At 39.9% G+C, this 15,905-nt stretch overlaps 1 protein-coding gene across 2 annotated transcripts in view; it reads right to left on the reverse strand.

Annotated features, from left to right (window-relative positions):
- ppp2r5a (protein phosphatase 2, regulatory subunit B', alpha isoform) overlaps window positions 1-15,133 on the reverse strand; it is a 56,794-nt gene extending 41,661 nt beyond the window's left edge. For both annotated transcript variants that reach the window (XM_030720992.1, XM_030720991.1), the window contains exon 1: window positions 14,972-15,133. In XM_030720992.1, the coding sequence (XP_030576852.1) occupies window positions 14,972-15,119 (148 nt within the window). In that variant the 5' untranslated portion in view covers window positions 15,120-15,133. The remainder of the gene's footprint in view (window positions 1-14,971) is intronic.
- Window positions 15,134-15,905: the final 772 nt, after the last annotated feature.

The raw sequence follows: 15,905 nt of genomic DNA on the forward strand, positions 1-15,905 counted from the left end.
AAAGCAGTCTGGCCATTCTCCTCTGACCTCTGGTATTAACCAGGCATTTTCACCCAGAGAACTGCATTTAACTGGGTATTTTCTCTTTTTCAGACCATTCTCTCAGTAGATCACCAGTTTCTGGCAGGAACAACCATGCCACATTCCAAGTCACTTAAGTCACCTTTCTCCCCCATTCTGATGCTCATTTTGAATTTCAGCAGGACTTCTTGATCATGTCTACATGGGTTGCTGCCATGTGGTTGGCTGATTAGATATTTGTGTTAAAGCAGCAAACTCCAGGGCTGAAAAATCAAGCGAAAACTTAAGTGCCAAAAAAATAATTTCCTTTAATGGCCACTTAAGGATGGGCCTAAATGCTAGAAAATCCCCATAGACTTTCATCGTCCTCGGTCCTTGTGACCCAGCATTTTTGGTTTAATACTTTGTTTTGTATTGTATTTATCTTTTCTGGGTTTCTTTTGTTGTGGGTTTGGTTATGTTTCGATTTCTAGTTCCTCGTGTTCCCAGTGAGTTTTTAGGTTTCTGTTTTGGTAATGTTTAGGTTCTCTCTGTGTGCCAGTCTCCCTGTGTATTAAGTCTGCATTACTAGGTTTGGTTACTTCCTGTCTTTATTTTGATAGCCTCTTGTACTGTGTGCTTGTGTTTAGTTTTGCTTCCCCTCGTCTCGTCTGTGTATTGTGTTCCGCTGTGCTCCTCATCTGTTGTCAACTCCTCTCATTACCAAGTGTGTATATATTGTCTGTGTTCTTGTTAGTTCCTTGTCAGGTTGTCATCAATGCTTACACGTGTGTGCCTTATGTTTCAAGTCAAGTCAAATTTTGTTAAGAGTTAAGTTTGTGCTGCTGGCTCCCACCCAGCTCATCCGGTTTCCTTCTGTAAATGAAGTCCAAGCAAAGCTTTTGCCTTAGGTGTCCTGCTTTGGGTTCCTCCACCTTGCCTGCCATAGCGGTAAAGGATACTTTGTATGTGTGTGATTACTTGTTTATTGTGTGCCATGGCAAATGCGTGGCAATTTTTGCTGTCTGTGTTTTGTGTAACCAGTATGTCTAAACATACAGCCTCTATTGGATCCTGCTCATCCCAGTGATTTTCTGGAAACTTTAGTTTTAATTGAGATTTATCGGCATTGAATCCACGTCATTTTAGCTAAAGGAAACCCCAAAAATTACCACACCAACAGGGATAGGGAATATACAAACATACATACCCTACTATCATTATAGTATGATGATTACCTTTAGAAAAGTGGTCTAACTGCATTATGTTGCCTTTAGACAAGCCAACAAAAGTGAATTCAAAATCTGTCTTTAAACAACCAAATATCCTTCTTTACATATTCATACACATGCACAGATTTATTATTAATAAAAAGTTATTTCAATTTAATCCTGGACATGAAATTAATCCTGCCAATAGCTTGCACTCAATCCCATGAAGATTTGGTTATTTAAAGGACTGCTCGAACCCCAGGTCAAAGGTCAAACCTGCTTCTATTCCTCATTTATCAGACCAGACAGTGAAATGTATTGTATTTCAGTTTCATTTTATTTTTGACATTCGTGTGCAAAGTGTGAAATGTGAATGACACTAAAAGATGTTTTGTATACTAAATATTGTCTAATTGTAGAAGTGATGGTTGAGTTTCCTGAGGCCAGTTGTCAAGGTAATTATACAATGTAATACAAGAATTACAAAATAACAATTGATGTTAGTTGATCTTTAATTTTTATTTATTTGACTTAAAATAGTTATAACAGTATGTTAAAACAGCAACACCATTCTAAGTATTGACCACCCAGATAGAAAACCCAAATTTAAGGTCAAAGTTTTAGTTTAGTCCATTTTCCTTTTTCAAAGAATTGTTGCTCCTCAGTGACGCCTGAATATGATGGTTACTTGTTCAAGGTCAAGATTATATCTGTTGTTTAATAGGCTTTTTCTCCCCCCCCCAATTTCCACAAGAGCCCACACCCCAAGAATCAGATGATTGCCTCTGAGCAAGCACTTGGCAACAGTGGGGAGGAAAAACTCCCTGGTGACAGGAAGAAACCTCCGGCAGAACCAGGCTCAGGGAGAGACGGCCATCTGCCGGACCGCTTGTTGGGTGAGGGGAAAGTGAAAATGAAAGAGAAAAAAAAAAAGCCAAAATGACATTTTTTGGAGCAACTTAATAATGGGCTGGTGTTCCATAACGAAATGAGTATTGAAAGTTAGATGCCTGTTTCTGGCTATTTGTAATTACAAATACAACTTTCATTGGGTGCTGACTTCGAGTCCAACACACTGACAATAAATGGTCTGCTTAAAAGGGAATATGAAAGATTACATATATGAAAGCCAATTTACACCATGGAGCCCTACAGTAAAAAACTGTCATAGATTTAACACGGTCTGTGAAGTTGGATTTAAGAAATAAATGTTTAAAGTCAACAATTTTAGAGCATGTGTAGCACCATTTTGTGGCAGTACAGAATGTCACTGGTTGGTTGGTTGCTGCTAATAGACTTGCATTAGTTCTGGTTAGCTAACTAGCGCACTGAAACAGGGGAATACATCTATTGGCTGTAATATTCTGGTTTGTAGAGCACTTTCTAAATGGGGACTGTGTGGAGGAGAGCCTGTTTGAGTCAGATGCATTGGTGGTTCACCAGACCAACAAGCTTGAGTCAGACAATCTGATTTTTACTCGTCAGGTCAGGTGTACCGAACGGTGCAATCAGCTGGCATAGCAGATGTCAGCAAGATGCAATCAGTCCTATTTTATGCAATAAAAATAGTCTAATTCCCCAAGTAAATCCAACCAGTTTACAGGATAACAAACATAACCAAATTCCACAATCGGGAATCCTAACATCCATCAGCATATCTGCAGGAGAGGAGAAAAAAAAAAAAAAAAAAAAAACTCTGTTACCCTCTCCTTCACTTACATTTGGGCTTCACTTTTTCTCACTTCTAACATGAAGTAATCCAGTCAGTGAGATAAGAATTTTTAAAACAAAACAAGGAAATGGCTCTGTTTTGTTTTTGTTTGTTTTTTGGGGGGGAGGGGGGGGGGGTCCAGTGCATACAACAATCTTTTTTTCCATGCGGACATGAGCAGCAATAACCAACCAACCAACCCAGTGATGTCACGCTGTGTACCACACATGCTCTAAAAATTAAATCCAGCTTTAAATCTATGACTTTTTTTATACCAGGGCTCCATGGTGTAAATTAGCCCTTATACCTGTAGGGTTTCATGTCCACCTTAAATGGATCTCTGTTTATCAGTTTCTCACTACAAGCACATTAAACTCCAATACCAGTACCCAGTGTTCATTCAAAACTGAGACAAGAGCTGAAACTATTATGGCAGAAAGCCAGAAATCCTCTTTCCACAAATGAGTGGTTTGGTTCTATTTAAATCTTAACACTGGTGTACTGTTTCCAGTCTGTCACGGAGAAAGTGCTCTCTTACTACCTCTTCACGACCTGTGGGTTATTCTGAAACTTGAGCATGTGCTACAGCTGCTGAGAAAGCTGGATGTCAGATGATCTGGCCGAAAGAGGTAAGGGCTGTGCACAGAGAAAGGGTGCCAAACAGGCAACACATTCCTATTTCTGCCTCGGCTACTTAATTTCAACACATCCTGGTCTTCCTTCAAGTCACTGGCTTGTCAATCTTAAAAGAGCCTCACTTACAGTTACATTAAAGACAATGAGGAACAAACACAAGGTGCTGGAGCGGGTGATGTTTTTAGTGTGTGTGTGTGTGTGTGTGTGTGTGTGTGTGTGTGTGTGTGTGTGTGGGTGGGGTGGGTGGGTGGGTGGGGGGGGGGGGGTGCAACTGGTTCTGATTAGTGGAAATGCTCTGTGTGGTTTAGATGAGGGAGCTCCCTGGATAGAGCACACCGAAGGAAGCACACTCGCTAGCAGTGCATACAGAATCTGCACTCTTTTTTTGCACATCAGCTCAAATAGAAATTTAGTTTAGAGCTCTTGTTTGGACAGAGACAAAAAACAAAAACAAAAAGTCTCCTCCTTGTACTCTATTAACATTTTTAATTGTTTGGTAAAATTGCAGAGGGAAAAAATTTAAAAATTAAAAAAAAAAAAACCTTCTAAAATTATATATTTTTTTTATATTCTATTGTGGTACAGATATAAACCAACTATGTCACATGATGCAGTATCACCACAACCTACTCCATTTTACTTTGAGTACAGATTTTTGATGCAACTCTTGGAGTTGCCACCAGCAGCTCCTCCAGAACCCATGTCAAAGTGCCTTCGATTCTTGACCACAAATTCTGGGTTTCCATTACTACTCAGCGAGGGTTGACTCGACTCCACATGACTCGTCACAGTCTTGTTTTGTTTCCATTGCAATTTAGTACCACCTCAATGTGGGTGGAGTCAATATAGCAATGCGGGCAGTAGTCTCTTGACATAATTTGTATGCAACTCAAAGCACAACACAACAATGGATGAGATAGAGGCAAGCTAACATAGCTAAGGCCAGTTTACTATTGTCATCATACATAAGTCCTCCTTACAATGTTTTAATGGATGAAGGTTATCATTGTTAAGTATTAACCCTATACTGCTGAACATGTCGTAATCGACTCAGTGTACTTCAAAAGTGCCGTCGTTTGTGTATTTCCAGCAACAATTACCATAATAACCCTATGTGAAGTGCAGTTTCTCAGCTTTCAGAAACTGAATTTTTCCAATGGACAAACGGTCACATAATTACGGTAATTCAAAGTTCCTTTGATCAGCCGCCTCAGCGCTAACCAGCTGTTCACGGCTAGTAGGGGCAGGTAACGGGTGCTTCAGCAGCGATCGCCTGGCAGTATATGGTTTAAAATATGTATGCTGTGTGCACGTTTCAGATGCTCTCTCGTTGCAAAACTACCACTGCAAACTGTTGGTCTGGGTATTCAACCAAGCCTCCCTGTGCTTCGCGTGCCTCCATTTTTTTGCTGTTGTGTTTTAAAAATGGCGCGGTTGATTCTGGTGAAGGAGTCGCTCTCATGACTAAACTAGTGACAGCACTCCCTGGCCAATCAGTATGATGTTCTTCTGCATCACATTTTCGGATCGCCTGGAACCCTGGCTGAGTGGGGACTAAAAAAGTACCTGGTATCAGATACTAACGGAAATGTGCCGTCAAGTCGAGCCGCACTGAGTAGGTACTAAAGGAAATGCAGCAAAAGTGCGCGTGATATAAAAGGACCTGTGTGTACCAAATAAACAAGAGCTGTACATGTGTGCATGTGAATGGGTGAAAATGGTTTGTACTGTGAAGTGCTTTGAGTGGTTGATAAGACCAGAAAGGCGCTATATAAATGCATTTGTGTTTCATGATGAAAGATTCGTGAAGAGATTAAGCCAAACAGCCCTAAAGGATGAGGAAACAAACTGTATCTGCCAGAAGAATCAATGTAAGATAATGTGTCCCGCCTTCAAAACAAGTAGCTGTAGCTGCAGAGGGAAAAAAGCCAGAGTGAAAATCTTGCCTGAGCCACCAATTATTCTCTTTACAAGCACCAAAACACACACAAGCTATGCACCATGATAAACTGTTAACACGATACATGAAATTCAAAGCCTCTGTAAAGTAGCTACCTATTCTATTGAGCTTAAGCCAAGTTTACTGTAATTTTGACTCAGGAGAATTTGGAAGAAAAAAAAAAGGAAAAAAAAAAAACAACCTCTTGGGTTTCTGTGAGGCATCTAAAATCTCATCTCATACTTACAAGCAGAAAAGCATACACATCAGGGTTATTATAGTTTTATACTATGAGTTTCTATTCATTTTCTACTTCATTTCCATTTAGCTTCAGTTAATTGATTATTAGTTTCGATCTTAGCTTCAGTTGTTTTACTTAGAATAAAAGGGAAGGGTATTTTGTCTGGTATTTGTCAAAATTTAGGAAGTTCAAAAAAAGAAGAAAAAAGTATGATAATAAAAATAGTAGGGCTGCAACGATTCATCGATTAACTCGATTAAATCGATTCTAAAAAATTATCGACACAAATTTACTGTGTCGATGCTTCGTTTAAACTCTGCAGCGCTCAGCTGTCTCGGTGTAAGCGGCGCTCCTCACTAGCATTAGTGCTCCGTCGTCTTTTTGTGGGTTTATTGGTGGCTGGCAAAACCAACATAGAACTGCATTAACCCGCCACCTACTGGACTGGAATGTGAATCACGCGCGCACACACACACACACACACACACACACACACACACACACACACCACACACACACACACACACACACATTCTAAAAAGCTCTCCGTCGCTGCGATGGATTTCATTTAACACAGAGTGGATCATCACTAGAGTTGCCACCTGTCTCGTAAAATACAGAACCCCGTATGTTACGGGACTCCGTGGAATACGGCTCCGTAACATGCCGTGTTCCGTACTTTACGGGTGGCAACTGTCGCTGACATGCATTTCCACGCCTCCACTGCTCTCTGTGTGTCTGTGTGTGTTGTGCTCGCTGACAATTTCAGCTGTTATTTTTGTCTTTACTTCAGCTGTAGCTAGCACAACTGGTTTGCTAGAGCCCGGGCCATTAGCACTAGCGATGGTTCGGTACGGAAGGCCCGCCCCCCAGGACCGGGAGGCTCCGTCAATTTTTTTTTTAATCCCTTATAGTGACTAAATATAGACCTGCAGTAGAAACGTATTTTTGAGAATGCTTGTGAATACAAAGCATTACAACATTACTCACACATGCACCATGGCTCCCGCAGCCACTAGTTTTTCAAAACACTCATAGCAGGCAGCGGTTTTAACTGCGCAAGCGCAAAGAGATGGTGAGCTCAAGTAGTGCAAAAGGAAACGTTTTTCCAGCGTCCAAAACAGCAGCCTTTTCTTTAGTAACCACCATTAAAATCTTTACTGGGCAACAGCTGGAGATCCTTCATCAAGCACCTGATCAGCAAGTGTTAAGGTGAAGAAAAGAGAACTTTGTAGCTGCTCCATCCACCGCTGTTTGTTCACACGGCGAAAAACTGCAGTACGGAAGTTAAAATATGCAGATAAACTGTTAATAAAAAAAGTATTTCTTATCCGATTACTCGATTAATCGATGGAATAATCGATAGAATACTCGATTACTAAAATAATCGTTTTATGCAGCCCTAAAAAATAGTACTTCATATTATGTAGAAATCCCCTTCTCACTAAACGTTTGCACCAAAGCCTCCTGACGCTGATTGTATTTACAAATTTGACCAAAACTAAAGACATGTTTTACTTAGTTATGAGAGTATAGTCTTAGTTAATTGTAACAACAGACTCACATACAGTACATGTTATTGATGTATTCTGTTCAGAACAATATCCCACATCACGTGTTGAAAAATAAATAAAAATGTAATCCTAACTTACCAGAGGCAATGATTAATAAGACCAACTGGCAACTCAGTGCAACACAAAGATTTGTCACTTTGTTTCCTAGAACATTATTTATCGATTTGTTATCTGCTGGCAGATGTGATGGAAACAGTCTGTGTGGGACACAACTGTCAATCAATGGGGTCAACAGAGTGCACTCCCTCCCCTTCATGAGCAGATACTGATGAGCCATTTCTAAAGCTCTGGTACTTAGACCTCAGAAAAATTGTGGTTTGTTTTTTTGATTTTATTTAATTTTACTTGAACGTGTAATCCAACATCTTAATGTTTGCCGATAGCTACAAGAAAGGTTTGGGAAAAATGTATAAGATTATCACTGCTACACAAGGTTTCTACAGGTTATATATTCAAGACTATTTCAATTCAATTTTATTTTATTTATATAGTGCCAAATCACAACAACCAGTCATCTCAAGGCACTTTATATGCCAGGTAAAGACCCTACTGTGAATATCTCAGATAACTCAATTGTAAGGTGGAATAAGACCAAACACATTTTATCAACATTCAATACAGAAATCTTAGCTATTCCAAACATCTATCCATCCTCTACCACTCATCTGGGTCTAGTTTGCAGGTGGAGCACTCTAAGCTGAAACACCCAGACTGTACTCTCTTCAGCATGTCGTGGGTCTGCCCAGGAACCTCCTCCCAGTGGGCCATGACCCAAATGCTTCACCTGGAAGGCATCTAGGATCCCTCCTGGTTAGATGCTTAAACAATCTCAACTAACTCCTTTTATTGTGGAGGAGTAGCTACTCTACTCTGAGCTCCTAATAAATCGCAGAGCTCCTCGCTTTATTTAAAAAACCTCAGATACCCTTCAGAGGAAGCTCATTTTCTATGCTTGTATCCACAGTCTCAATCTCCCAGAACTCAGAGGTGAGCACTCAAACTTTTTCTTGGATTTCATTTCCATCGACATCAAATCATATAATCAACAAATTTTTCAGCAATATTAAGTGAAAGACAAAGGTGTTGGCAACACTACAAGTAAGGCCTAAGCAAACTGAAAGGAAAAACATTACCAGCACCTAGGGGTCAATTACAGGACAGCACATTTAATGCTTAAAAGCTACTATAATTTAATGCATACTTTAAAAACAGTACAGCCCTTTTCCCTTAATTACACGTTTTCCTCAGACAACTTTTTGCATTTTATGATAGGTTCACCAAAGTAAGGTTTTCACACTGCAATTACAAAGTCTATGCAAAGATGTGAATTGATGCAAAGCAGAGCCAGACAACTGCATTGCAAAAGCCTGTCAGCTGAGATTTTGGAAAAAAAAATGAATGAAATCACAAGACTTCTTGGTAAGCTTGCCAGCTATCTGTTGCACTCTTCATCCTTCTGTTGGCTCTTGTGAACAAACAGTTGTGCATTTCCAAAGACATTCCAAGCAACTGTACTCGCATGAGTAAAGCTAGACAAAACTTTGCTTCCCATTTGGTGTGAGTGCACCTTTAGTCACCAACATTAAAGATGCAAATAAAGACCAAAGGAAACAATTAGTCCTGTGCAATGTGAGGAAAATCAGCAATATGGGATTAACAATTGTTCAATACTGCAATGATGAACCTATTAGCTATACAGTTCCTGTGTCTTAAAAAGGTGCAACTCAAGCAATGCGTTAATTGTGCAAAATACAATTTGTCAGTCAGCACTAGAGAAGATTTAACAAATTTATATTTTCAGAGATAAAAAGTCACTCTCCTTCTGTCCGTTTCTGATGATGCTGGCACAAATTGGTGAGCTGCAGATTTGATTTTAGAGGCATGTATGAGGACTTCTGGTTTCAATTTTTTACCCATGCATGAACTGTGGAAAATGCTCACATTTCCAGTGTTTCTACATGAAGCGGTTGCCAATAAAGCTTCTTCAAAAACTAAGGTAAACACAGAAACTGAGAAACAGATACACGGCACAACAAGCCACGGACATTTAAATCAAAGCCTGACTGACAATGTGGCATTTAGATCATTGACAATAAGAACACCACACCACACAAACGTAAACTCAGGTTTAGTTAGGAATCATGGTTCAGCTGAAAACTCACTCCAGGGACAGAAATATCAACCTAAATGTAGCGCCATGTATTTGGAAAGTAAAACATTTCCCTGGCTTGCTCTCAAGGCTTCTGGGCTGCCATGGCAACAATGTTGGTCTGTGAATGACTCATCTTTTCAGTGTCTATCACACAACAGGAGCTGTAAGCACTCCAGTCTTTCCACTGCATGAGGGAAGAAGCATCTTTGCAGGCTACTATCATTTAGCACCTGAAAAAGCTGGCTGCAAAAATTTCCATTCTTAGAGGTACTCCAGGAACCAGAAATAGTGCAGATAAAATATTGTGACTCATTAAAAGCAGTTTCAGTTTGTGAGAAGTCATGCAAAGATGATCGTTTTATGCTTATTAAAAAAAAGGACTTTGGCTCCATGTTAACACTGTACTCATCACTTTTGCCAACTGCGTAAACCAATATGTATTCACAACTAGAGCACTCTTACCCAGCTAGAGATGGTTCAAGCTGCAGAGTGTTACCAGGCAGCAGATGGGCAATCAACAAATGTAAACATACTTGCAAACATCTTCAAGGTACTTTTTAAAAAAAAAATATTTTAGATATTTATTAATCTGGGAAACCTGCCTTAATATGCATGAAGAGTACTTAAAGTGTTCAGAAAATTGGTGGTGGATTTTTCACAAATGTGCAATTGCTGCTAACCAGATACCCCCAACCCTTCCTTTTCCCAGTTTCCCTACTGGGTTACTGGCCATCCTCGATATCATGCAGCTGCTCCAGTCTCTGCAGTCCAGCAGACTTTAATGTTGTCATCTTGGACTGCAGCTGGAGCCACTATTCATCGATCTGCTCTGGAAACCTGCTGCAAGCAGAAGGGCCATTCACATGGGATGTGGATGATTTTAAAATATTCAAAAAAAAAAAAAATCATAAAAAAAAAAAAAAATAAAATAAATAAATTTAGTTTATGCAAATATTTTTTCCTAAAATATATTTTCCTGTTGTTTCCTGTTACCACCTCATGGTAGGATGTAATACACCTTACAAGGTGTTTGCTCCCATTAAAAAAAAATTTGATCACCATTAAAAAAATAAATAAATAAAAAGAAGAATGAGCTACTAAAAGGGCTGTTGGTTTTAACTACAATTATTGACAAACTGTTAACATAAATATTAAATGTACTGACACACTTCACACATTCAGTGATCCCTGCATTTTAAGCACTGAGATTTTAAGATCCTGCAGCATTTGATTATGAATAATTCCATCAAAATATACCTATGTTTTCCTTAGCCATGATGTTCAGCAGCTTTTTTGTAGCCTTTTATACTGATCCACTAACAAACAAAAAAATTACTTCGTACTTTGTGTACATCATATGCTCCACTCCTTCCCTATAAGAGCTTGCAGGACGGATTAATGATTTAATTACAACTCTTATTAAAAAGGAAACTTGTGCTTGTACGACTCATTTTCCTAGAATATACATACGATTTGGGGGCAGGTGATATAGGGCACAATCAGCTGAATGACCAGGTCAAATATCTGCACAGCCATTGCAAATAAAAATAAAATTTCAAAATAGATTTTCTCATCTCTCTGCCGTCAGTTGCCACCAACATGAGGCACAAATCACCCTCCAGCTCTCAGTGGAAGAACGCTGGATAATTTGCCTGTCGCTTCCACCCTTGTCGAAGCAGCATCTGTCACGTTGTTTCGAGTCAGTTTGTGCACATTGTTGTGGCACAGAGCTCTAGTTTGGGGGGGGGGGATAATCTCACACCAAGTGTCTCAAATTCCTGCTAAAAAGCCTGTTGTATGACCGCAGTCACTGTTGATATCAACGCATTTTGTTGTCGGCGTTTAAGAAGTTGCATCATGTTGAAAAGTTTCAACTACTTGACCAGGCTGGTCTGCTCCTTCCTGTAGTATCAACACAGCTGTTAATTTGTTATGACTTGCTGAAGTTGTAAAGTGAGAGAAATTTGCACATTGAAGAACTGATGACAGGATCTGAATCAAAACAACACTGCTAATTTCTCACAGCACTGTCACTAAACGTTAAGGAAGGAGTTACACAGCGGAATATAATCTTTAACTGTCCATATTTATACAAGTTACATAGTTTAATGAAAATCTTTTAAAGTATGCAAGGTAAACGTACACATTGTTGTGGATGGAACTTGCATACATACTCCTGGTTGCAGACTAAGCAGGATTTGTTTTGCCTGCAGGCTAAAGGTAGACAAACAAATCCCTAGTAAGGTCATGCTAAGGTTGAGCCACTATTGGATGAACATTTTTGACACAGAAGAAATTGTGGACAGAAGTTAAGCCTGGTATCAAAATGTAGGTAAAACAATGAGGCCTTTTCATAAGCTATAACGTGTTTCCATTTCATTAAATATATCAAAATTATGGTTCAAAATACACACACAGATTCTGAGGGGGTCAGGTGAGAATATTTTTCAGATTTGGTTAATCTCATACGGAATGAGCCAACTTCCAAAGAGAGTCGATTCAGTGTACAAGACTTTAGATTTCCTGTTTCACTTATTTAAATAAAAAAAAACAAAAAAAAAAACTGTTATCTTATATGTGTGAACTGTGGTTAAGAAAACATCACAAAGTTTACACAATTGACAGGCAGGTCACATAACGCAACCAGGCCTCCACCCCACACGCCTGCCTCCACCTAAAACACACAGCTGTGTATCAACTGACAACAAACTGTGAGAGGTTTGATACCGGCCGCCTGTGCTTTAACCACGCAGTGTCACATTTCGCTTAATGATCACATTTTGCCGTGTTGCACAGTCAGAAGTTGTGCTTGCTGGCTTTCGCTGACATGAGACCAAGACAAGTACAAAACAAACTTCGCTGTATGCAACAGGTGGTTCTTGTTTTCTCTGGTCCTTTCAGCCCTGTGAAGCGTCACAGAAGACAAACTGTAACACTGAGCTTTAAGATGAGGCTTTGATCAGTTCAATTCAAATTAATGTACTGGAGTCCCTGCTTCATTCTTCTTTGTTAAGTGTTCCAGCAATTCAGCCTCTAGCAAAACACTTGAGTTATATTTCTGCATGTTTGCACTGGGAATGTCTCTACAATAGCTCACTATATAAACTTCTCAGTGTGAAGAGAAAAGATTACCAAGCCTTTCTTCAGCTTTCTCAAAGTTCTCTTCTCCATTAACAGTCTGTACCAGCATCAACATACAGGAGACGACACAAGCAGACATTTTATGGGTTAGTCCTGTCAAAGCTGGCAGAAATCTATGCTACATTATAATTCAAAAACAGTCATAATAAAACCACTCAAATATGCATTACACCCATCAAGTGGAATCTTTAGATGCACGCTGCAACCATTAAGCTCACATACAGAGTATAATTAGCCTCTGTTAGCTCTTATTCACACATAAAAGCCTGGAAGAGTTGGTGCCACGAAAACACTTTAAAACTGACAAAAACAAATAAGAACCCAACAACCGTTACACCTCACCAGCATTTACCTTTACTTGCTCAGCTGATATCCACCCACTCAAGTTCAGTAATTAAGTACACTAAATCATTCATCTGTCTCTCCTGGTAGTTGTCACGTCATTGCTCTGACATTGAAAAACAATTATATATTGCTGGTGGATAACTGCTCCAAGGTTGGGTCTTACAACCTTTCTGGTGGAAATCCAGCTTCCCATCCCAATCGCCTACAAAATGTAAAGGATCCATCCTCAGAATTATTCTGGGCAGACTGGAGAAAAGAACTAAGTATTAAGCTCACTGACAAAGTGTGAGAAAAATGTTTAGAAAACATTCACAGACCTTCTATAAATACTTGGCATACTCTGATACAATTCAGAACTGTCCACAGACTACACTCATCTCCAACCAGATTACATAAATTATCAAAGGCATTCACCTCTGTGTGTAAAATGTCCAACTCAGCAAGGAACCTGATCTCATCAGTTTGTTCAGTGTAACAGATTACAAACTTTTTGGGGGGTCATCTTTCTTTACTGAGGGTACCAAGACAGGGATCTTCCTTTTGCCCCTTTTGCCAAACAGCATTGTTTGGGGTGGTTGATTCGAGCAGTGTGAGGAGTCGTTATGAGGCTCAGGCCATTTCCTTATTAACACTGTTTCCAAAAAAATTTCTGCTACAATCCTGGAAGTCTGAGATACCCTCCATCTTTCCATAGGTGGCTGAAGGAATTTAGATGTGCCACACCTATGTCAAACAAACCAGGTCCATTTCAGAAAATCTGGCTACCAAATCACCAGTTTGATTGAAAAGTTCAAATGAATCTTTATCGGTTTTATAGCTTATATAGAACATGTGTCATATGTAATTTAGTTTGTATGCACACTTCCACCATTGTTCCGTTTGTGGTTCTGTTAGCATATTTGTTTGTTTTGGAAACTAATACACAGATGTTCAAAAATGCCTTTTTGTTTATCAAATGATGAGAAATAACAGAAGAATACATAAAATTCTGTTAAGTCAGGCAACACAACGCTGCCTTAATTTTATGCAGATTAGTCATCCTTACATATGTAAGTTGAAGTTCCATCTTGAGCCAGCTACCTGTGCTAGCAGATCAACTGTGGTCTTGCCACCTTGAAAATGAAGGCAACTGGACTTCTTTAGGTTTGTGAAGAAGGGTTGTTGACTCACTATTGATCATGTGGATTGTCATGACCCTCAGGATCACCTGCAAAGGGGGATAGACCCCCACTAGGGGTTAATTCCCTGGGATTCTCCCATGACTGTTTTAGAGCTGAAGAAACCTCATTTAAACCTAAAGAAGTCCAGTTGCCTTATTTTTCAAGTTCTCAAGGCTACCATGAACTGGCTGACTATACAGACAGATCAACTGTGTGCTTGCCAATATTCAAAAATAAAGCGATGAAGAGATGAAGGGCTTTAAAAACAGATCAGCTATTTTCCCCCGCCAGCACAAGACAGGAACTAAATGACAAAAAAAAAAGAAGACATCCAAAAAATACGACGGTCAAGCTGAATTTTACAATCGGTGCACCCTACACTAGGCGCAGAGACACTGAGCCTTCAAAACACCTTGACACAAATACACAAATCCCTCTTAACCACTTGGCCAACATTGCTTGGAGATGTGCATGTACATTTGATATAAATCAAGTGCTCCAGAGAGGCTATTCTCTGTGGTTATACAACACCCTGCAAACTTGGCATAAAGTAAGCACAAAAGGTAAGCAGAAAGAAACAATGAGTCAAGAGATGTTAACACAACTGTTGACAAAACCAATTCAATACACTTTGGCACAGCGCCTTTTCAAACGCCCTGTGGTCCACTCGTACAAGCTGCTTTCATGTTTTTAGTATATCTGCTCCATTTTTCAGCAGGTTTGTGCAAACAGGCCTGCTGTCAAACGTGTAATGCATTTCTGGCTGCATGCAGCGTACCTGCAGCGGATCCAGCAGTGCACACACCACACCGGTCATGACAGGCAGACTATTTTAAGCGGCGGACCCCTTCATCCTCTTACCTTTGAGCTGCGGCAGCGGGGAAAGCTCGACCGGAACGCTGTGAGTGCGGTACTGAGAGGAGCCTTGGGATTTTCTCTGCTTCTGCGCCTTTCTCATGGACTTTCTCGTAAACCCGTCCACTTTCTCGGATGCAGAGATGGCCGACATTTTGGTGCATTAAAAAAAAAAAAAAAAAAAAAAAAAAAAAACTTCACACTTTTTGCACTGTATCCCTAGGTCATATGAAAAGCTCCCTTCCCCTATTCACATCAGAAAGCTTGTGTTATTTTGTATGATCCAACATGGTCGCCGGTACGGAGGTTAAGCTGTGCCCAAAGACCGCATCCTTATCTTGGTATATGATATAGATGGGTGTGGGGGCAAATAATCGTCAAAATAAAAAAAAAAAAAAAAAAAAAAACATTTACCCTTACGACTACACACCACGGAGTTTACCAATACGACACGAATAAGCTCCTAAATGTGTAACAATTTTTGCTGCTCCATTGTGTTCGAAATAGGTCTACCTGTTGCAAAACATGAAAGGCTCTGCCGGATTGAAGTTCCCTACAGTAGACCTAAGCTGACAACTAGCTAGCCTGCTAAAATTAGCTGACGGTTACAACAATTTGCACCGCTGAGAAAAAAAAAGTTAGGAAAGATCGTTGCCCCGAGAAATTCCTGCTGTTCTTCGGTAAAACACCAACCCCACGTCTCCAAGATCTGGTTTAATCCTGGTTAGACTTCTGCTGAGTATGTTTTTAGAAAGAAAAGAAGACTATCTGCGATCGATGAAGTTAAATTTCGCTCGTCGACTCATTCAGCGCTTAAAAGTTAGCCGCGTCCCACGTAAGAGTGACTTCACCATTTGCTATACGCCCTGCTGAATAGAGTGCAACAGTCTGGCTAGCACGGCCTCGAAAAAGACCGAGTCAAAAACAGCAAATTACTGGA

Source organism: Archocentrus centrarchus, chromosome 24 (genome assembly GCF_007364275.1).
Source record: "Archocentrus centrarchus isolate MPI-CPG fArcCen1 chromosome 24, fArcCen1, whole genome shotgun sequence".
Taxonomy (NCBI): domain Eukaryota; kingdom Metazoa; phylum Chordata; class Actinopteri; order Cichliformes; family Cichlidae; genus Archocentrus; species Archocentrus centrarchus.